This window comes from Cololabis saira, chromosome 11, assembly GCF_033807715.1.
Source record: "Cololabis saira isolate AMF1-May2022 chromosome 11, fColSai1.1, whole genome shotgun sequence".
NCBI classification, from domain to species: Eukaryota; Metazoa; Chordata; class Actinopteri; order Beloniformes; family Belonidae; genus Cololabis; species Cololabis saira.
The window spans coordinates 28069036-28092446 of NC_084597.1; the positions used below are offsets into that span (position 1 = coordinate 28069036).

The following is a 23411-nucleotide window of genomic DNA, read 5'->3' on the forward strand; positions in this document are numbered from 1 at the left end:
CGCCGGGGTTTCCTCTCAAACACCTCAACCGACCTCAACCCGTTTAGGCGCCTAACCCCGCTCACCTCGCGCAGCCTGTGCCATATTTCAAGCCTACACCGCCGTAGAATCGGGCGCCCGCTTATGACGGCATCGTGTGGATTTCCGACGTTAACATGCATTGATCATCTGAGCTTTAGTAAGTTTGGCCTTTTTTAACATTTTGGCGAAATGTACAGTTGTGTGTTGCATTTGTTCAGGTATTTACGGTAAAAGACAAAAAAACAACAGTTAAACTACGACTTTGTTGACATGTTGGGGAAGCGTGGAGGTGTCCGTGAACGCCCCTTTAAGGCTCCGACCTTCACGTTGTTTTAGTTTTACGCCATAAATTCATATGTAATAACTGTTTTTATTCCGATACAATACGTCAGTATCCTCTAACATGTATTTTAAAATACACAAGTGCACGCTTGAATAACAAAAAATAACAATAACGAATTGTGATGACAAAAATACTGTTTTTATATAACTAATTTCGCTCAAATGAATGCACCGAGGTCCAGTAAGTAAGTGCGTTTATAGTCCTGTGACCAGGAGTGCAGATCCGATGTCAGGATTGGGGGGGGCACCAACGTGATTTTAATTTTTTGCCAATATGCAACTCATACCACCCAATTGGTAAAGGCTCGCCAAAGAATACTGCACATGGAATCATTTATTGTGCTTACCTTTCTTGTTTATTTGTCCTAAACAGCCAACAGTGTGTGTCACTGCTTACTTAACTGTTATATTCGTAAATCATAATTTTAAGGGTTTTGGGCATGTAGTGTCTACTAGGGATGGGCGGTATGGACTAAAAAATGTATCACGATAATTTCTGGCATTTATCCCGATAACGATAAAAATGACGATAAAAAAATACCAATTCAACTCCACCTTTGTAACTATAAATCTATCGCCACATTCAGTCTTTGGAGCCCCAAAAACACTGCTCTAAAAGAATACTAAATGCTACTAAACTACACCAATTAAATGGAATTGATAAAAACTAATTAAATGAGTTACACCTGTACTGCAAAACTGTAATGACTCAGATCTGCCATGTTTGTTACACAAACACGTATCAACGGGAATTTATCCTTCTTTCTTTCTTTCTTTCTTTCTTTCTTTCTTTCTTTCTTTCTTTCTTTCTTTCTTTCTTTCTTGCTCATATCCTTCCTTCCTTCCTTCCTTCCTTCCTTCCTTCCTTCCTTCCTTCCTTCCTTCCTTCCTTCCTTCCTTCCTTCCTTCCTTCCTTCCTTCCTGTACGTTGTGCGTCGATTTAACGCTGTCTTCGATTTACACAAAAACGTCATCAACGGGAATTTATCATTTTTACCGCGAGATGACAAATTCTTACCGTGGGGAATTTTTTTGACGGTATATCGTGAACAGTAAAATATCGCCCATTCCTAGTGTCTACTCATCTCAAATTCTTCTCACCATCTTCCTTTTTTCCTATGGGACTACTTTATGCACGATCAATTGATATATGGAGCTTAAACAAGTTGTTAAACTAACTGATCATGTTTTAACACAGTTATGGTGGTAAACAGTTCTAAAAAAAAAAGGACCCATTGCTTTCATTCTGTACACCTCAAAACGCACTGTGGATGTATTATTTTTTTAGAAATATATTTTTAATAAATATTCTACATATTCAACCTTTAACTCTGAAAATACATTTGTTCAATTTTGAATAATTTAGGGTATTTTTATTGGGGGGGACAAATCATGTTTTTCAGAAATTGGGGGGGACCTGTCCCCGCCGTCCCCCCCGGGATCTGCACCCATGCCTGTGACTCTTGTAATTGGTGGAGCTTAGAATGTCAAATATTCTGCTATGATGTAACTTGAGCTTCACAACGTGGAAACATTTGATTATTCACTGTTGTTTGTGGAGGCAGAGCCATGCAGAACATGATCAGATACTGCTGCTGCTGCTGCTGGTGGAAGCAACAGAGGTGTGTCTGCAGCTGCTGTGAAGTCTGCAGGATATGAGTCCACAGTATCCCACCGAACACCTGGGCTTCATTTGTTATGCATCACTTCTTCTTTTCTTATTTTTTTTAAGGTTTCAGTGGCACTAGTGGCCTTTATTGAGAAAGTAGGTAGACAGGAAACGGGTGTGGTGGGGGGCATTGCAGTACAGAGCGACAGGCCGGGACTCGAACCTGCCCTGCCTGCACGAGGACTACAGCCTCTACCTGCTTGACTTCCTCTTTAAAGAAATCTTTCACCATCCCACATCTCTGCCTATGTGGACTGCCACAGTGGTGTATCGAAGTGGCTTGTCAGGAAACCTGCCAGCTGTGAATATCTGTCATGGTTTTGTTTTGGAGGCGGTGGCCCAAAGCCTGGCCAAAAAGCTGTAAATAAAACATGTTTCAATTCTGGTAAAATATTTGAATGAATTAATAAAATAATGTGCTATACTTCAGGGCTCTCAGATCCTCAGTATTTCGTACAACATGCTGTACTAGTTTTAATGATATGAGGACTTTACACTCCACAGATTGACATGTATTACACATAATGGCTACTAATACTACTGCTGTCATTTAGCAGACGCTTTTATCTAAAGCGAGTTACATCTGAGAGAACAACACAAGCAAGAAATCACATAGGAGGGTCCAGCTGGATCAGTGCTGGTCTGACTGCTGAGAGTCCAGTTGGACACAGGTGCTGCCATGCTAGTGCTAGAATTCATTTATTTTTTATTCCCATCCCGCCCAACACAACAGTCCCTTTATACAAGAAAGCTACATCTTAAAAGACGCCATCATGCGATCATCTTGTCATAAGTGCATGTATCTTGCTCAGTGCTGAGTCCTGCAAAGAGCTGGATATTCTAACCAATTCTGATGAGCAGATAAGTTTAGCACTTTTTTGGGATCTGAATGCATTTTGGACAAAAAATGCATCAGTACTAGGGCTGTTCGATTTTGCCCAAAAATAAAATCTCGATTTTTTTTTCTCTCAAAATCCGATTTTCGATTACGATTACGATTATTTTGTGAATTGACAAAAGGCAAAGAAATGATTTCAAATATGCTGTTTTTTTATTGAACATTTGCCCCATTGGGCTTTAAGTGCAAACTTTGCTCTTATTAAACCAAAAATGACTGAATAAAGTGCAAAACTCTGTAAAATAAGTTGAAAAAAAGTTTTAAAAAATATAATAAAATATAAAGTTTTATCTCCTCTGAAAAAAAAAATCAGCAAATCAGCACTTGCAAACATACAGTTAGTTATATTTCCAATTAAATAAAACAAGACATTTTCTAATTAAACTAAACTGGGTCTTTGCATGCTAAATAATAATGCAACCCATGAAGGAGGTAGAGGTGTGTAATGGGGCACTTGTCGCAGGTATTGAGAGGTATTTCCATCAATCATTAATATGGTATCAATCATTAATATGTGTGCAGACAAGGTTAAAAAAATTTTTAATCGATTTTTACGATTTTCATGTTTTAACATCGTTCTAATTACATAATCGCGATTACGATTTAAAATCGATTAATCGAACAGCCCTAATCAGTACATATGTTTATATTTAAATAAAAAGAGCATTTATCCACTTTCTACACCCACTTCATTTTGTTCCAAGATGCGCAGACAGTGGAGGCAACTCCAGCTGTCATGAGGTGAAAGGCAGGTTACGCCCTGGACTGGTTACTGGTCCATTACGGACACAAACAAGACAAGCAACCATGCACACTCAATTAACTTGTTAACCTGCATGTTTTTTGACCAAGGGAGAAAGTGGGAGTAAGGAAAACAAAAAAAAACACAGGCACGAGCAGAACAAGCAAATTCGACACAGAAAGGCGTTTAGCTTTGATTCAAACCTGGAACCTTCCTGCTGTGAGTCAACAGTAATAATTGCCACTTCACAGTGTTATACCCTTATTTTCTTTCATTATATGAAAGGTTTCCTCTTGACATACAACATTTCTGGAGAAATGTGTTTTTACTTGGAGAGTTTAGACTATTATTCATAAATTTAAAGGAGACTTTAAGACTGATGCATATGAGCAACTTGTTTGAAACGTTGCCCACAATTTTGACTTCAAATCTTCGTGTTTTCAAACTGTGTACCTGTGAGAAATAGCTTTTGATTTGGGAAATGGCTGAAGTAAGCTTTGCAATTTGTTAACTTAAAGCTGAAAGTTGTGGTATGTTCCTCCTCACAGGTAATGGCTGTAAATATTTGTCTGACAAAAGAGGACATCAGGCAGGCAGCAGCGTACCACTGTTGATCAGTGCTGTTCAAAGCTACCGCCTGAGTGCGTATTTGCGTCTGTGTGGGATTAAATATCTCACAGTTTGCCTTTGCTTGTGTATGTGTGCACAGTAAGGGTCAGTCTTCATACTCGAGCCATTTTCAAGGTGGGGGGCATTGTAGACAGGACGGGACTCGAACCTGCGCTGTCCGCACGAGGACTGTAGCCTTTACAAATGGCGCCTGCTCAACCCACTGAGCTATCCAGGGCCCCATGATTGTGGGGCTTTAATTGATATTTAATTGTTTTAACAGATAAGTGGGTATTGCAACTTTGCCCCAAACGAATACAGCCTCAAAATATGCTGTGGTACCGGTTGTGTTTGGCTTTGAAACGTAATTTGTGATGTTAAAATGGTACAAAGGGACTCAGAGCTGAGCAATTAATAATCAAAACATTCTGAATCAGTAACTGAGATAATCTTGCACATACAGTATATAGTTTTTCTTTTTCTTTTTTTCCTATCTCTAATTCTCATATGTCTTTCCCCACTCTGTGTTCCTAACAGGTGCTTTAAGAACATGCTGGATTTACACTGAAAATTAAATGTAATTTGCAATTAAAACATGAGAAGTTTTAATTGCAAGTGGTATGTGTTTTGGTCTCAATTGTTACAACATTTTAAATAATTTTGGCCAACATTAAAGTCATCTTTATTTAAAACAATAATCCAATCAGTTGGAAAATGTTTTATTTATCAAACTTCAAATAAAAATGTAGAAATTTCCTTAAAGGAGCTGTATGTAAGAGCAATAATAAAACGAATCATAAAATGACCCCGATTTGATCAATTGGAAAGGCCATTGATTTGAGTATCATTTGTTCTGTGGTTTTTCTGTTCCAGAACAACGTCTTCTCCTCATCAATAGCTAACACCTGAAAGCCAGAGGCTTTTCTTGTTTGTTTTGGGGTGAAAACTAGAAATCAGTCTTCACCCATCTTAACAACTCAAAAAACTCGTCAGGATATTCTAACCACTTCCTGTTAGCCTTTTGGTTGCCTAGCAACTAGCACCCTACAGGCATGTTGTGCCTGTGCGCCAATCTCATGCAAGCATAGTGCATGCTGTGTCCTATCTGAAACGCCTGTTTGCAGACTGTTTGAGAGTGTGAAAATACAGTCTGAAATCAGTGACAACCCAAGTGCTTCTGGTGCGCCACAAGCACTCTTCTCTGTGGTGATGTCATCAGGTCTCAAAAGAAGTTAATGATGGAAAAAAAAACAAGAAACTAGATGCTAGCACTGAAATCATGTGCCTCCTCCTTTCTGAGTAAAAAAAAAAAAAAAAAAGGGATGGCGCTGAGTTTCTGTGTCCCCTGTAAGTTTTTATTATTGAATCAGAAATGCAAAATGACCAAAATGTTGGTCTTAGAAAAGATAAACAAAAAACGTTGCAGCTGATTTATTATTATTATTATTATTATTATTATTATTATTATTATTATTATTATTATTATTATTATTATTATTATTATTATTATTATTATTATTTAATTTATTTTAACCTGAAAAGAAAATGCTAAGATCGAACAAGCTAATTTTATCATTACTGATTGTGACTCAAGAGTCGACCAGGATGGGACCCCAAAGCATTTAGGTGGTTTTTGTCATTATCAGAGCTGGGAGACCTCAAGATTGGAACAAAACCCTCTAAAAGTAATCAATGACTGCTTCAAAATTGAAATTGGCATTTTAATATGGATAATAGAAATATAGTTGGTTGAATATTAAAGTTTAAACACAAGGGAGAAAAACACTTATTACCATCAAACCCAAGACTGGGGGACAAAAGACTGTGAAAAGTGTAAAGCTGTGGACTGTGGAACCTACGTGGAGGAAAAATAGTGACCTACGAAGTCAGGGAGTTGATAGAAACAGTGTAAAAATAAACAAGAACAGGGATACATATTTATGAGAAAACCTTTGTAGGGTACTGCTTCATATCTGATCCAACACTTTCATCAGTCCCAGTTTAATCTAACCAATGTTACCTTTCTGTCTTTATTTGCTTCTTGTACAAATTGCGTTGTTGCTATCAAATTTTATATATGTTTAAATTGTCTAAATTTACTGAAGATGGACCACAATGACACTGAATAAATGTCTTTATACATGTATCTGTTAAATAAATGTTAAGCAGTTTATCAAAATATAATTTTAACTTTAGTTTTGTTCATTTTTATTGTATCGTATAAATCTTCCCAAGTTGTCTGGAAATGAGCGTTGCACAGCATACAGAACCAATCAGAATTTATTCAGAGGGAAGAACTCATGGCTCTCCAGTCATTTAATAGCAGATGTAGGCCTACCTCCTACTGGCTGATGTGAGGTACTACCTTATTTTCGTTAATATTACCAGTGTAGCTGCAGACTGATTCTGGATGGTTTAAATTTGTGCACCAAACTTTTGGCATTTCCCCAATTATTTTCATTCACAGTTACAAAGATATGAACAAAAAGTACAACCTCTTTCAGTTCTGAGCGTATAAATTTGAGACATAGTAGAAAAAAGTAACCCTTACCAGTAATACATACCTTATACCTTATCCAAACCATCTATAATAACATTTGAAGTCATAATTTTCCGTATAATCTTTTCAGGCTCTCACGTCATCATGGAGGACTTCTACTTCTTCTTTACAACGTTGCTTCATATGAATTAAGTTTGCAGGCATTTGTTTGTGCATGACTCTCAGCCCCATCATAGCGGTTCAGTTGGGTTGGGTGACCTATTAATCAAGTGCATCTGATTTGCGGCATCTCATTGCTCCCAAGCCTCTTGATTTCTACAGAAGCAGTAGGATGTACTTAGTTTTTCCATTCAGTTTGTGGATTTAAAAAAGAAAAGTTTTTTTTTTTTTTTAAATAATATGGTGCAGGATGCTACGTGTCACTTTTTATCTGAGGTTATGTTTGAAATCATTTTGAAATCATTTTAAAACCTAGTTAAGACTAAATTATTCTTTGTATGTCAAATACCTTTCTTTTTCACATGACTGTGGTATTCCTTTTTGCTCTGTAGACAATAATGGCGTTGAATCGTCTGAGCCTGCTGCGACCTCTTCTGTGTCAATTCCCGGTGCGATGTTTCTGGACCCCTCTCATGGTTACCCCCAGGGTCGGTGTTGGACCACATCTGGTCCCTGGCACCACACAGTACCCTGCTCCCTCTGCGGCTGCTGCTTGTACCAGACTCTACGCCACCAAGAAGGCAAAAGGTCAGAGAGGAAAGTACATGGAACTGTTATGACTCCAGAGATCTGAGATGGTGGAGTACATGTTATTTCTCTAAGATATGAAACTCATTTTTTCCCTTTTCTCCTTCTCTTGCTCTTCCAAGCCAAGGCAAAAGGCCAGTCAGCTAAGGTGAATATTAATTCAGCTCTGGTGGAAGACATCATCAGTCTGGATGAAGTGAAGGAGGACATGACCGCTGTTCTCACTGCACTTAAAGATGACTTCACACGCAGCCTCAGCATCCGAACCTCGGCAGGTAGTCAGGCTTCTGTCACTTTCTTGGACTAATATTCTGTCTGTCTGTGTCTCCTTTCTTTTATTCTCCAATGAAGAGGTAAGTTTGCAAATGGTGACATGGAAGATCAACAACGGCCTATTCTGAAAGAAGTGAAAAGTGTTTGGTTTGCCAGAATCAGCCCCTGGATGCTGTCCAAGTATAATGTTAGAGAGGCAAAAACCACCAACGAGCTTTTAAGAGTGAAAGTGATGAACAGGCTGAAGGCAGAGACGTCATATCAACAAACGCTGTGGAGGTGCAGTGACATTCTTTGGAAAATATCTCCAGGAAAGATGTAAACGTTTCATCAAAATATGAAATGTTTTGAGTTAGCTTGACTAGTTCACCAGTTGCTAGGACTAGTTCACTGTCCATTGAGCAGCAGTCTCCAAAGAGTTGAGAGGGACAATAAGACTGAAATAAGTAATCTAACTAGTGCAGGGGTCAGCAACCCGCGGCTCTAGAGCCGCATGCGGCTCTTTAGCGCTGCCCTAGTGGCTCCTGGGGCTTTTTCAAAAATGTTTGACCTTTTTTTTCCTTTTTTTCCTTTTTTTTTCTCTTTTTTTCCTTTTTTCTCTTCTTTTTTCTTTTTTATTCTTTTTTTCCTTTTTTTTCTTTTTTCTTCCTTTTTCTTTTTCTTTTTAATCTCGACATTTCGACTTTCATCTCGATATTTCGACTTTTTTCTCAACTTTTCGACTTTTTTCCCGACATTTTGACTTTTTTCTTGAAATTTTGACAACAGCTGGAGCTTTTTCAAAAATGTTTTACCTTTTTTTCATTCTTTTTTTTCTTTTTTTCCTTTTTTTCTCTTCTTTTTTCTTTTTTTATTCTTTTTTTCCTTTTTTTCTCTTTTTTCTTCCTTTTTCTTTTCCTTTTTTAATCTCGACATTTCGACTTTTATCTCGATATTTCGACTTTTTTCTTGACATTTCGCCTTTCGCCATTTGCCTTCATTCTAAGGCTTATACAAGAATTTTCATTTTTTGCGGCTCCAGACATATTAGTTTTTTGTGTTTTTGGTCCAATATGGCTCTTTCAACATTTTGGGTTGCGGACCCCTGAACTAGTGCATCATCTCCTTGCTAGTTAGTTTGATTAGCAACATGAATGAGTATTTTTTTTAAAATACAAAACAAAAAAAACATTCCTTCAGAACTGAAAACAGTGAGAGGTTCTCATCTCTGTGAAAGTTAAGCTCAGGATTTGGGGAACTCATTGCCTGCTTTAACTAATATCATTAAAACAATTCAGATAAATATCTTTGAACAGATGGAAATGCTCAAAAACGTCATTGATTAGGCATTCTTCGAGCTGTCAGGTAGGACTACATAAAAATGTTTTAAAAGATTTCAGAAACGGGTCTGCTCACTTCCCAAACACCCACAGAGTGTTTGTATCTTTAGAAACTGAATCTGCTGGATCACATAGCCTGAAGAACAAAACTGGACATCAGCTACACCGTTTATGCTAAAGTCCAACTCTGAACAGATTGCTCTGTTATTCATGGGCACTTACTACATTCATGAGTCTTTTTTTCATATCAGCAACTTTGTGATAAACACCTTTTCTCTATTTTCACCCACCCCACCAATTGCTTGAAGGCTCAACATGAGGAGATCCCCATGTGACATTACCTTGACCCAGCTTTGACCTCTGCTTCCCCGACTACATCCAGGCCGTAACCCTTTGTCTCTGGGTTCTAACAAATTGGAGAAGGGCTAAGGGAGTCAGAGGTGGGGAGCGTAATAGAAGCTCCCAAAGGAGGAGGCTGCTGCCAGAATAAGACTTCAAACTGAAATAGTTTTTCAGGTTTTTTCCTCGCTAGATATGAGAACACTTTCTGATCAGCATTCTTTGCAGCCATTTCCCATTTCTAACAAAAATGCAGACGATAGCAGGACCTCAAACTTTTTTTTTTTTTTTAATGATTACACCTCCACTGCTCTAGCTTTCTTTTTAGACTTCAAATCTTTTCCCCTCTCTCTTCATCAATCATACAGTTTGAGCCATTCTATTTTCAGCCTTTCCCTCCATGGCATTGTCTCAAAATTTGCTTAATCTTACAATTCCCTGCACTACAGGGTTACATTTGTACACAGGGCATTCCCTTTTTAAATGTCTCCATCTCTGCATTCCCCCATACCCATCTCTTTCATCCTCTGTTCATTCATCCATCCATCCCTCCAGTCTGAAATCTGCCCTGTCTTCTCCTTCAATCGGTCTATCACTGATCTTCCTCTCATCTTTTTAGCTCTGCAGTAATCCATGGAATCAGCAGGACTTTGAGTTTGCAGCAGTGGAGATAGTGGAATTAAATTACCTCAGTTGTGTGTGTGTGTGTGTGTGTGTGTGTTTCTGTTTCATGCCAATGTATGTGTTTGTTCCATGAACTTCTCATCTGGCTGTTATTAAACCCATGAGATATTGTCTGCCTGGATATGACTATGTGTTGCAATTAAAACATAGTCATGTTTGCATGTGTTTTGGTGCGTCAGCAGTCAAACATGGAAGAAGAAGTTGGACAGATAGATGCAGGAGGGTGGGGAAGCAGTGAAGTGTCCACCATACTGTGCTCACACAGGGATAATATGGTTTGGAAACTAGCTCTGCTTCCAACTAAACAACCATTGTTTGATTGAAAAGTTGGGACCGTGTCCCCTGTTCTCATGTCTGGAGCCAACATCGCCAGACACTTGGCTTGGGAAACTGGGAAACAACCAGTGTACACAGGTTAAAATATGGCTGCTTCTGAAGATCTTTCAGTTATTTATTCCTTATTTTTCCCTTTATGTCACACTGGGCAAGAAATGTTGGCTTGTGAGGTCATTTTGGCTCTGATACAACATCATACTCACAGATTTCTGGACGGTACCTCTGCAGCCTGTCTCTGACAGATCTGACATGTGGCAGGGAACATGCACGATCTATAACTGCTCAGTGAAAGACTAGGTAGATAAAAATGAAAACTACAGTGGGGAGAACAAGTATTTGATACACTGCCGATTTTGCAGGTTTTCCCACTTGAAAAGCATGTAGAAGTCTGTATTTCAAGGTCCTGGAGTGGCCTAGCCAGTCTCCAGACCTGAACCCAATAAAAAATCTTTGGAGGGAGCTGAAAGTCCGTATTGACCAGCGACAGCCCCGAAACCTGAAGGATCTGGAGAAGATCTGTATGGAGGAGTGGGCCAAAATCCCTGCTGCAGTGTGTGCAAACCTGGTCAAGAACTACAGGAAACGTCTGATCTCTGTAATTGCAAACAAAGGTTTCTGTACCAAATATTAAGTTCTGTTTTTCTGATGTATCAAATACTTATGTCATGCAATAAAATGCAAATTAATTACTTAAAAATCATACAATGTGATTTTCTGGATTTTTTTTTTAGATTCTGTCACTCACAGTTGAAGAGTACCTATGATAAAAAATTACAGACTTCTACATGCTTTTCAAGTGGGAAAACCTGCAAAATCAGCAGTGTATCAAATACTTGTTCTCCCCACTGTATATATTTGCTGAACTGTTTAACATTTAATTGACGGACACATGTAGAAAGGAAAATATTTTCAGTATCTTTGCGGTGCGTCTTCATTATGTTTAGACAATTTAAACATATCTAGAATTTGATGGCAACAACACAATTTTGTACGAGAAGCAAATAATGACGGAAACAAAACAAGATTCATTTGCGGTTCAGTTTTTAGTATGCCACACAGTTTTAGCCTATTTATTCATGCTTGAAGCTGTTGAGGGTACTTAAAAATCTGTTTCAATTTGAACTATTACGATATGTTCAACTGACTGAATGTACTGAGAGAAAAAAAATGTTAATTAAAAACATTGACAGTGTTTAACAGTGCAGCTGATGAATAAACGTGGGGGACAGATGTTCCCCAAAACTGTGGACTGTGGAACCTACATGGGGGAAGAATAGTCACTTACAGAGTATAGTAATAAAAGAGGCTTAAATCCACAACTACTAAGCTGTTGCACATATCCTGTTGCAGAATGCGCATTATTGTGTTCAGTGAGAGATGTGAGCACTTTACCAAAGAGACTGATCACAAAACATAATCCCTTCATAATCTACATGTAATGTGTTATTATATGTGTCAGTTAGCATTTGGAAATTTACTCTTCTCATTTTTTACCTTTTTTAGGAAAAACGTTTAGAATCTAGAAAGCCAGTTTTCAAACTTAAGACCTTTTAACATGTCAAGATTATTTTTTTCTTTACCTCTTTCTTTATCTCAGATTTTACTCAAGAGTTTGTAGTACAGTATATGTAACAAGATATAAACAGTCAGCATTTTAAGGTAATGCTATTCAGTTCCATTAATCTGAGGAAATGAGGAAAAAATGGTACAGAATGAAGGTTTCCAGCATAGCACCCTAAAGTCTGTGTCCAAAGTGCGTCAACGTCCAGGTATAGTGTATAAATTGTGACCGTAGGTGAAACCACACATATATTTAAAGTAAATCTCATAAATACTAAACTCTAGGCAACGTTCCAATACGTGATAAATGTTTCCTCAGTTACTCTCATCTGCCCATCTTTGCAGATGCCCTAAGCTGCTTCCTCAGCTCATTTTTTACGCTCAGGTAATGCACCGTCACAAATAAAGGTATGGATGGCCAGCGTGCAGGCTGAAAGTTGTAAAAATGGACCTCTAAACCCAAAGCAGGGATGATTAGATAGTATGGGGCGCTTGTGTCTGTGTTATTACATCAATCTTTTTATTTCTAATGCCTTGCATCTGCATTTAATCTCTGATTGGTGCGTCTTTTCTTACCCTTGAAATCGGATGATAGATTGATCTCAAAGAGAAAATTACACCACTGGCTCACCTCCCCTTCACCTCGCTTTTCCACACAAAGCACCAAGCACAGCCCCCACGGGGGTAGGAGACGGGAGGGAGTGATGTAAGGCAGAGGTGGAGAAGAAGGAAACAACTGCGTCTGAGGTTAGCCAGATGGAGGAAAAGGATGGATTGATGGAGCGAGGGAGGTAAAGATGAGGAGAGGAGAGAGAGGGACAGAAGTCAGCTTGTGTTGGCAAACTTGCTTTTGTTTCTCTCACTGTTGACACTGAGGAGATACAATAGCTCATGGAAACTTTTAACAGTCTGACAGTGTTTTCTCCATTTTTTTTTTTTTCATTTCAACATCTGTAATTTGTGGCCGCTGCTGCACATTCCTCCATTTGCTAGTCTGAGTGACTAAATGATTGACTCTCTTTTCATTCTGCATGAAAACAGTTTTATCAGACCAGTGATGCTACTGTATTCATTAAATTAGGAGCACATACAATCAATAAATGTCTAATTGTCAAACATGAATTGTGAAAAACTGTGCATGCAAATTGTGGATGAATTTTATTGAAAACCTAATGACAAGAGGCAGAAGACGACAAACATTGCTCAATGCTACAAATGTTTAGTGAAATATTCATAAAAATGCAGGGGAAAAAGCCGTTATACTATATACGTCCTGGTAGCTGAGTATATCAGCGCTACCAGGAGGTACATAAAGAAATAATCACATCCGCTGATCTGTTTTTGTTTAGGGGCTCTGGATCACATTGTGGTGACGACTCAAGATGGGAAATTCCCCCTCAACCAGCTGGGTCAAATCTCCATGAAGTCACCTCAGCTCATTATGGTCAACATGAGCAGCTTCCCTGAAGTAAGACTTATCGCATACACTCCCACATACACACACTACAACATGCAAACGAACACACCAGGACAGTTTTTTCTACTGGTATCTGTTTGTCTCATATGAACAAGCAGGGGATAGCTTAGCTTTGTAAAAATAATCCAAAGCACAGGCAGACAGATGATCCATGCAGGAGGAGAAGTGAGCCAGAGGAGAACTGCAATCCCACATCACTCTGACTGAAAGAAACCTGACCTGCTTTGCTCTGTACCCTGCGACTCAGATACTAATTGATTGATCACTCAAGGAGTCCTTTGTTCTGGGGTGAAAGATGGCCACGATGTGAATGTGTGCACAGCCGTGTGGTCATGTCTACATGTGAGTTGTCACAGATAGGAAATGACCTCATTTTACCCCTAGGTTAGAAAGAAATTGATTATTTTTCTTTTACTTTTTTCTTTGTTTGTTTTTAATCCATTTTCTGCCCCTCGTTTTCTTCTTAAAAGTGTTTGAGGCCGCAGTGGTGGCCAGACTTTCTGGTGGTCTGGAAAATCTAAATCTGCTCCTTTTATGCATTTAAGACAATATTATGCAATCATATATCCAGAGAGTATGAGAATATTGATTTTCTTTTGTGTCTGTTCTCTTTGAAGTCATTTGCTATTGAGCCCAAAAATGAGCAGCACATTGATTTCACAATGTTTTTCATATCTGCTCCGCTTTCCATCAGCAGCCGTTTGCCAAGTTCAAGTTCAAATGTTTCATATCCACGATCTTTGTTGCACTGCACACTTGAAACAAAACCACTTAAGATTAAGGCTCATTTGACAGTGAAAAATCTTTCATCTGAAAGGATTTTAAGTTAATCGTAAATAGCGAGAGGTCAGTGCTCTTACAAACGCCAAAATCACATCCATTTAACATGCATGTATCAAGTTTGGACTCCTAGTTTAATCATATTTCAAAAATGTTTACACATAATCATGAAGTTAACTTAGATCTAAGATACTGAAACATGCTGTAGACTTCAACTTGATCCGAATTCTGAAGAAAAAGAACTGTGAAAGAAGCCACCTGACTGCTCGTTGACAATGAATATAGATTGTGTCTCAGACCTGCTATTTTTTATGTGGCACTGCAACATGGGACAGAATACAACAAACCTTCAGAAAACATAACAATAAAACTGAAGCTCAATGAGATTACAGAAAATGTAACAACAGCAAAAACCCATTTGTTGAAAAAAATGTTACTTTTCAAAATGTAATGTTTTCTGGTTTTTAATGTTTGTTTTCCTCCCGTTTAGCTCCTCAGGGCTTCTCTTTCTTGAAGTGATGACTGGGAACTCTAAAACAGTTGTTTCCAAAGAGCACTTTTGTTCATTGCGTTCAGTAGCCAAGCAGTATTACTAGAAGTAGACGATGCCTCTAATTATACATACAGTTGGTGCTTTAATATAATTTTATCTGACGTTGTACAAAATAAATTCACCCCTCGTACAGTTGTCATGGTTGTGAAAGGCCTCCCATCAGACAGGTTTTGCTTTGAATTCAAACCCAAACAGACCTTATATTTATGACATCACTGGTATATGTGTACAATTTAGCGCAAACATATGCCTTTCTTGTCCATTCATGTCTACATTTGGCCCCACACCTGTATGTCTTCTGCAACCAAATTCATTATCTGACGCCCATCCCTGTCTATTACGCTCCAATACTTTCCCTGTCTCACACCGCTAGACACACGTCTTGATCAGATAGTGTTTTTTCAAATTCCCTTCCTCCGGCTCCACATCTCAATGGTCGCATAGTCCAAAGCTGCTACACCTTCTTCTCCTCACACTGCGCCTCATAGTCATACATTTGCGCTCATCTTTATCAGCGATAGCTGTTTTTGGTACCTCTTTGTGTGTGTGTGTGTGTGTGTGTGTGTGTGTGTGTGTGTGTGTGTGTGTGTGTGTGTGTGTGTGTGTGTGTGTGTGTGTGTGTGTGTGTGTGTGTGTGTGTGTGTGTGTGTGTGTGTGTGTGTGTGTGTGTGTGTGTGTGTGTGCCCCTCTGGGGCCATCTGCCTCGTGAGAAAAACACACACACACTCTGTCGTTTTCTCTCCCTCAGCTTAAAGTTCTATACAGATCATTCTGAAGTAGAAAGGTTTCCAATGTTAGATTCCAACCAAATGATTATATATATATAAAAACACCAATACCTCTACATGTCCCACAACCACATTTAGTCCATTCACTGCAGTTACTGAATTGTCTTGGAGACGTTATGGCTTGGGTGGTCGCTGTTTTTTTGTTTGTTTGTTGTTGTAATTCAAGAAAAAACAAGCCCTTTTCCACCAATCCAGTTCCAGGGCTGGTTCTGGGCCAGTGCTGAGTTTGGTACTGGGCTTTCTGTTTCCACTGACAAAGAACTGGGCCAGAAAAAGCGGTTCCAAGGAGCACCAACTCTTTGCTGGTCTAGAGGAAAGAACCACTTACGTAAACAGAGGGGGTGGAGTTATTAACACCAATGGCAATAGCAAGACATTTTCAAATAAGCAACAAATTAATATGGATGCAGCAAAGCAGCAGTGGTCTGTGGAAGAGACATCCTGTCTTTTAATCAATATGGTCCACGGAGGGTGCTATGCGGATCAAGTCCGTATTAGAGCAAATACGTTGTTGTTTCAACTTTCCTGCCAATGCAAATGCAGCGATGTAACTGACGTTTGCAGTGACATAATGATGCGGCTCCTCTTAGCACCTGAACTATGAAAAAACAAACAGATTCTCAGCTGGTTAGCAAATTGAACGAGTTGTGAACCAGAACCAGCACCAGCACTGGCTCAAATCCAGTCCTGGAAACAGTTTGGTGGAAAAGGGGCATTGGAGACTCACTGTCTGACCAAAGTTACAGTGGATGGCGTGAACTTGGCTTCCAGCATTAATTATTGAACCTCTAACCAGGATTTGTCTGTGAATTCACTTAATAAACATGTCTCAGCGCTTTCTTCTTCATCAACTTAACATCACCAAAAAGAGGAGCTTTCATGAAGCAGTTCCATTTCATCCAGATGCCCAAACAATTACCTGAATATCTTTGAAATTCCACCGAGGTTCTGCAGCTGGAGTACTGACGGGTACCATCCGTGGAGATGACCCCCCTGTTGTCCACCATAGTGGCTCCCCATGAAATTCAAAATCCTTCTTTATCACATGCAAAGCAATCAGTGGCCAAGTTTTTGTCTTATCGAAGAGAGATTGTTCCCTTTAACCTCCCAAGTAGCGTTTGCTCTCAGACTGCAGGCCTGTTTTTTAAACTTTTAAACCTCCAGAACTGGAATTGGAGGCAGAGCTTTTAGTTTTCAGGCTCGTCTCCAGTGGAGCCAGCTGCCAGTTTGGTTACAGGACACAGACACCCTCTTTGGTTTTAAGACTGAGTTAAAACCATGTGTCAGTGAAAGAGCTTATACTTAACTTGCTGATCGTTTAGTGCAGCACTTGCTTTTAATATATGTTACGGCCCCCAAGATGGGGACCGTTCCCCCCAAGATGGGGGGGCGTGTTGACAAATATGTTACGTGTAAAAGCAGGTGAAATGCGAACTACTCAAGACGCGATGCGTCTTCGTTTTCCTCCAGATTGCGTCTGCGGTAGCAGCGGGAGGCAGGTCTCCTTCACCGCTCCTTCATGGTATTTTTTGTTTTGTTTTTTTTGAGGAACTGAAAAACATTTTTTCAAGCGTGTTAATACACCTTCCTCTTTCCGATGTTATTGCGTCCCGTGAGGGCTGTGGTTGTCCCCGTTTGTTCACCAAGTGGAGCCCATCCATCCATCCATTTTCTATGCCCATTTAATCGTGTGCACGGTCACAGGGGTCTGCTGAAGCCTTTCCCAGCTCAGTATAGACGAGAGGCAGTACACCCTGGACCAGGCCCGGTTCTACGAGGGTGCATAAGCATGCATTGCACCCTCAGTTCATGTGTTTGCATGCTCAGTTGAAAAGACGAAAAAAAAACTGACAAGTGCGCGCGCGTTAAGCCTGATTTATGGTTCTGCGTTAAATCGGCGCAGAGCCTACGGCGTAGGCTGCGGCGTAGGCTCTGCGTCGATTTAACGCGGAACCATAAATCAGCCTTCAGTGTACGTCACTCATCTGCAATTTTCACCTGTTTCAAGTAAATTTTCACTTGAAATAAGTAGAAAAATCTGCCAGTAGGACAAGATTTATCTTCTCATTACAAGCAAAAAAAATCTTGTTCCACTGGCAGATTTTTCTACTTATTGTAAGTGAAAATCTACTTGAAACAGGTGAAAATTGTTGTTTTTTTCCAGTGATGAGTCTTGTTTTAAGTGTAATGAGATTTTTTTTGACTAAAAATGATCCATTTTAACTAGAAATAAGACAAATGTTCTTGTTGAGATTTTGAATTTTTGCAGTGTAGATTGTCTGATGGGTGAGGTAGCCCAGACTAAATGTAGCATTTTCTTTGTTCTGCAGCAATATTGCTGCAATAAAGCATTTGAAATACACTTTAAATATTCTTGTTTTGCTAGTATCATTCCGCTTGAAATTATGGGAAAATGCATAATTTAGTGTTGAATAACGCGCCAGGCATGTGCACCCCCTCTGATCTGAGATGCAGCCCTAGTCATCATTTTCTAGAACCGGCCCTGCCCTGGACAGGTCGCCAGTCTATCGTAGGGCTCAAGTCGAGCCACGTCATGCAAATCTAAGTATTTATCAATACCTTCAATCTAGAAATCTACTTTTCTGTCTGAATTGGATGAAATCGCTGTCCATTGAGTCATTTTTTTCCTCCTTTTCTAACCACCACAGACCACACACACACGCACACACACTGTGACAGATATACCGTTGCTCACACGCGCTACTCTGTCAGGTCCACAGCTACCCATGTTCCTCACAGCAGTCCTCGGTACCAAGCGCTAATAGGCTTATAATGATGCCTATCCATTATCAGGCAATGCAGAGCCTCTGCAAATGTTTTCTTTTTTGTTCTTTTCATTCATTAACACGAGGCTGGGAAGACCATGTGGAGCTAAATACATCTTGAATCTTCGGGACCATTTGAAGTTGTGTGTTTTTTTTTTTTCTCTAAAGAATAAGAGTGTGCATGCATTTCTTTCTTTCTTTTTTTTAAGCATCCAAACACAGTTTAAGTCGGGTCATCTTAAATGCATGAAGCAACTCTTTCTGCATTCCCCTCTGTTGGCCTGTTAGCTTTGAACCAGGCTGTGAGCGTTTGATGTGAAACTTCAGTGTAATTCCTCTTCCTCTCCAGCATATTAACCAGAACCTGCGCAGCCTTTTCAGAGAAATTCCACTCGGGCCTTTGTAACCACTGCAATGGTCATCGGAGAGAGGAAATGGTGATGAATTTGATGCTGAGAACAATCAAACATAGGTATTGGATGAATCTATCACTCTGCTCTCAAAGAGAGCAACTAGAGGCCTGCTTTCCGGATGATTTTAACAAAGGAAAAGAAACCTCAGGAATTAATTTAATGCATACAAATAAATTCCTTTAATCTTGCTGCCATTTCTTCCTCCCAGTGGAAAAGGCCAGAAGGAGCTGTCGAGAAAGAGCAGGATATAAAAGGAGGACGTTTTTCCGGCTTTTCTTTCTTTGCATTAGACTTTTGCGCACTCCGTAGAGCCTCTAAGGGAATTGTCATGTCATGGTGGAAAAATTAGTTTGACGAGTGTGACTTTGGTTTAAGATATTCAAAGGTTTTGGCCTCTTTTTATGATCTGTGTGCATGGCCCAACTGTAGCTGCCTGGTTCTCCTGCAGCATTTGCTTCACTTTCACACATGCAAATCCCATTTTTATAGTTACCACTGAGTTTCAAGCACTCTTCTATTCTTGCTGCTTATTAACCTTTTTTACTTTTTACAATACTTCAAATGCTTTTACATTCTTGTTTACTGAGCTTGGGCTTTCTGTTGTTCTTTCCTGTGTTGTGTTACATAAATGCACCACAGCTGCCTCCTCTGCCAACATCCACACCAGTCCTCTTCCATAACTCCCAATACTCATCTGATCATCTCCACCTGATTATTTCACTCCTTTGTCAATATTTATGATTGACTGAGGAGAGCCGACACTTTTCAAGTACATATTTTGACTGATGTCTCGGTAGGGGGGGGGGGGGGGGGGGTTAACCAATCAGAAAGAAAAATAAACCAACGCGACAAGTAAGGAGTTGCATTACAGACAAATCAGAATACATATGTGATCATTGCGAAACGGCTTTGAGTTTATAAAGTAATTCATAAAATACAAGCCACCTGTTCATCTTTGCATCATTGCATCACTAAAGCATGTATTTATTAATAAAAGATTGACAAGGTTTCTTTCCAGCCCTTAAAAAAAAAAGGTTCAGCAACATTTTTTTTTCTTTTAATGATAAGAATGGATTCGGTCACTACTCTAACACCACTCCGCCCACACACACACACATTATGATAATAAATCTTTTTAATTATTGATTTTGAAGCCCACAGGGCAGTGGAGATGGCATCAACTGCATACAAGTGTTCACGCTTTAATACCATTACATAACCATCAACCTGGTGGCTTGAATCATCTAAAGTTGCCAAGTCCCGTCTGCCTCTCCTGAAGCCTGAAGCTCACAATCAATGTTATCATATACGAATTAGGATAATAATAACAATATTATTAAAGTAATTACCATTCCCTATCTTTATATTTTTCTTTAGATTAACACAAACACTTTGAAACACGTTTGTGTGTGTGTTCGTTCATGTATCAAACACAAGGACAAATGCACTCTGCTGCAGAGTTGTCGGGGTCGGCACTCTGCCCTGCAACCTCTCAGTCCGGTCCCACGAGGCCTCGCGCTGACAGTGGCCCAGGGCATTTCCATGTTACATGGAATTCCCCTGACACACACACACACACACACACACACACACACACACACGCACACGCACACACCTTAATGATTTCCAGCTGGATCTTAGGCACTACCTGCAGTTATGGTGGTGCTTTTCAACTCACACTGTGTGTGTGTGTGTGTGTGTGTGTGTGTGTGTGTGTGTGTGTGTGTGTGTGTGTGTGTGTGTGTGTGTGTGTGTGTGTGTGTGTGTGTGTGTGTGTGTGTGTGTGTGTGTGTGTGTGTGTGTGTGTGTGTGTGTGTGTGTGTGTGTGTGTGTGTGTGTGTGTGTGTGCGCGCCCCCCCAGGCTACAGCAGCGGCCACCCGTGCCCTGAGAGAGAGCAGTATGAACTTAAACCCAGAGGTGAACGGGACGATCATCAAGGTGCCTGTTCCCAAGTGAGTCTCTTTCTGACACAAAAATACGCCCAAGGTCAAAAATGCTTTCCTCCGTTTAGCACTTTCCCCTTTTTCCATCTTTCTTTTTAATTGTGTTTTCCTTCTGTCATTCCTCTGTTTTTCCCACTCCCTCTATTTCAAATGGATATAAACTTTTGTGGGAACGAAGGCGTTTTAGTAAATGTATTCTTTTTTCTAAATTAAAGTACAGCATTTTAATACGTCACCGATAAATCAATAAAATAATCAACTAATAATGAAAATGACCGTGGCAAAACATCACTGGAAGACTCGCCTGCCTTTGATGGTTTTATGTTTCAGCGCATTAATAAATTGACTGGTCTGTATGCTCTTGCAGTAACTGACAGGTTTATTGACTTTTCCTTGTAGATGTATAGAGACCCTCAGTGTGTTGATGTGGGGGTCGGGTCAGCCTCTCTTTTTCTCCATTCTGGCCAGACCTCTCTCGCCCTGTCTCTTTCTCCTTCAGCCAAATCAAACAATCTCACACAAAACAATCTGTCACTCTCTCAACATGCTGCTCCATGTATATAAAAAGTAGGTTTTTACATATACACCAAGTGCATATGAGTCTACATGCTCGTATGCCATCTCGCGTGAGTCCCTGTATGTCTGTGTGCGCACGTGTTGAGCAGCAGGTGTTAGTCTGGCAGAGGAGGGACATAAAAGTCAGACTGCTTTTCCCCTGCAATCAGTCTCGGCACACTCCGAGCTTCATTTGCATTTCCAAAGAGAAGGCGCTCCTTGATTGGCACCGGAGTCAGTAATTAGGCTTTATTGTTTGCAGTAAATAGAAGTTGCACTTGGATTGTTTGCAAATAGTCCTTACGGAAAAAAACAAGGCAAAAAAAAAAAGTCAATTAAGGGCAAAAAGGAGAGTGAACTAGGGAGTAGGACTTTCCTGAGTGATTAACCAACCCAAAGTTGTTGGGATGATGGAGGGTTTCATTTTTGTTTTAGGCTTCAAGTGATTGATGTGTTGTGTGAGTTGGGAGCTAAAATGATTAAATTCAATGCTATCAAGCACTCTGCATCCTCATTTGCACAACTTAGGGCATCATTTTGTTTTTCTATATCTATGTGATTCTGTTTCAGGTGTGTTTTCAATTACCTGACTTCCTGCATTCAGTGAACTTACAAAGTAGATGGTATTTTAAAAGTGCATTTGATATAAATATTATCATAATATTTACCAGCTAGTATTCATCATATAATAGTTATTATCTTGAGCCTTAATACAACAACACTTGGACCTCACAAGATGACCTTAGGATGCTTCCCACCACTTGAATTCACAGATAAGGCTATTTTTATTTTCTTCTTGGAGGAGGTGCATGTTTTCTGCTGCCCCTGTAAGACTTCTTAATAAGATGTGACAACTAGTTCATCTCATGTCTGATTCAGTTTTTTCTTTTTGGAGTCTTGTTTAGTATAATCCTCTCACCTGTTGTGACATTTCTTTCTCGCCCCATACAGAGTGACACGGGAACATAGAGACAACCTCGCCAAGTTGGCCAAACAGTTCGGCAACAAGGCCAAAGACTCACTGCGGAAAGTACGGGCTAATGCTGTCACACGGGTGAAAAAGGCAAAGGAGGGGCACTCGGAGGACACGTTGCGACTCGTAGAGAAACAGGTGTGATGCCCGAGAAATGGAAAGAAAGTTTGACATTGATCTCCGTGCTCAGATGAGAAAATCTATATTCTCCTCCAACCAATGTTTACTAGTTATATTACGTCTCTCTTCGATCACATTACATTGTTCGTTACAAGACAAAACACTTGTCAGTTCAAATGTGTTTTTGTATTTTGCTTTTGTCCTAGATTCAGCAGATGGCAGACGGCTTTGCAGCCGACATCGACAAACAGCTCGCAGCCAAGACCAAGGAGCTGTTGGGCTGACAGCGGTGATAAAGAACAAACAAGCAGGCCTCCTATCGGATGTTTCAGCATCGGCTAGAGGACTTGTACAACAGCAGTAATATGTTTTTCAACACAGTAACTGGAGACACGTCTTGGTGTTGTTATACATGTACGGGTTCTTCTGACAGAAGCTGGGCCTTTTGTTCCCGAACATATCTTTGGTACTCGTCGCTGCTCTGGGGCATCTGTGCGCAGCTGTATAAGTGCATGGACAGAAATCGGAAACACAGAAACAACGACGACAGACAGCCTGTCACCTCCCTCTTCCCTTGTTACTCTTCCCGTCTTCAAACAAACACAGAGCCAGGGACGAATGGACTTTTAATGGGATTTGTGGGCCTCCTCCTAATCAAACCCCTTGCCACAAAGACTGTCTGTTTATACAAAGCAAGCGCACCCGTCCAAATGTAAACTAGCTGCGGGTTTTTTCTTTGTGGCAGCAGCAAGACAGTCTGATCCACAGGCGCAGGAGCTGACTGAACAGATACCTTTTAGCATGTTGGCAAACATTTGTTTCACATTGATTGCAAGTCTGTTAAAAATGCTCATGAGAGGGGGGAAAAAAGGCCTTTAATTTCTGTCCATGTCTAGGATTTATAACATGGCTACTCTATTTTAAACACAATAAAATCAGGAAAGTAACGTTATTGATGATGCCCATTAAAGAAACACTGCTTT

General features: G+C 39.9%; 1 protein-coding gene across 1 annotated transcript; it reads left to right on the plus strand.

Annotated features, from left to right (window-relative positions):
- The first annotated feature begins 98 nt into the window (after window positions 1–98).
- Window positions 99–23411, plus strand: mrrf (mitochondrial ribosome recycling factor). The gene is made up of 7 exons (XM_061733410.1): window positions 99–178; window positions 7333–7528; window positions 7651–7803; window positions 13389–13507; window positions 20698–20789; window positions 22287–22446; window positions 22635–23411. Exons 2-7 carry the CDS (start codon window positions 7339–7341, stop codon window positions 22710–22712), a joined length of 792 nt encoding a protein of 263 aa, XP_061589394.1. The 5' UTR covers window positions 99–178; window positions 7333–7338; the 3' UTR covers window positions 22713–23411.

Coding starts and splice junctions, on each gene's coding strand:
- mrrf (XM_061733410.1), top strand. CDS start 7,339: ATGGCGTTGAATCGTCTGAGCCTGCTGCGACCTCTTCTGTGTCAATTC. Junction 13,508..20,697: donor ACATGAGCAGCTTCCCTGAA/GTAAGACTTATC, acceptor GCGCCCCCCCAG/GCTACAGCAGCGGCCACCCG. Junction 20,790..22,286: donor ATCAAGGTGCCTGTTCCCAA/GTGAGTCTCTTT, acceptor CGCCCCATACAG/AGTGACACGGGAACATAGAG.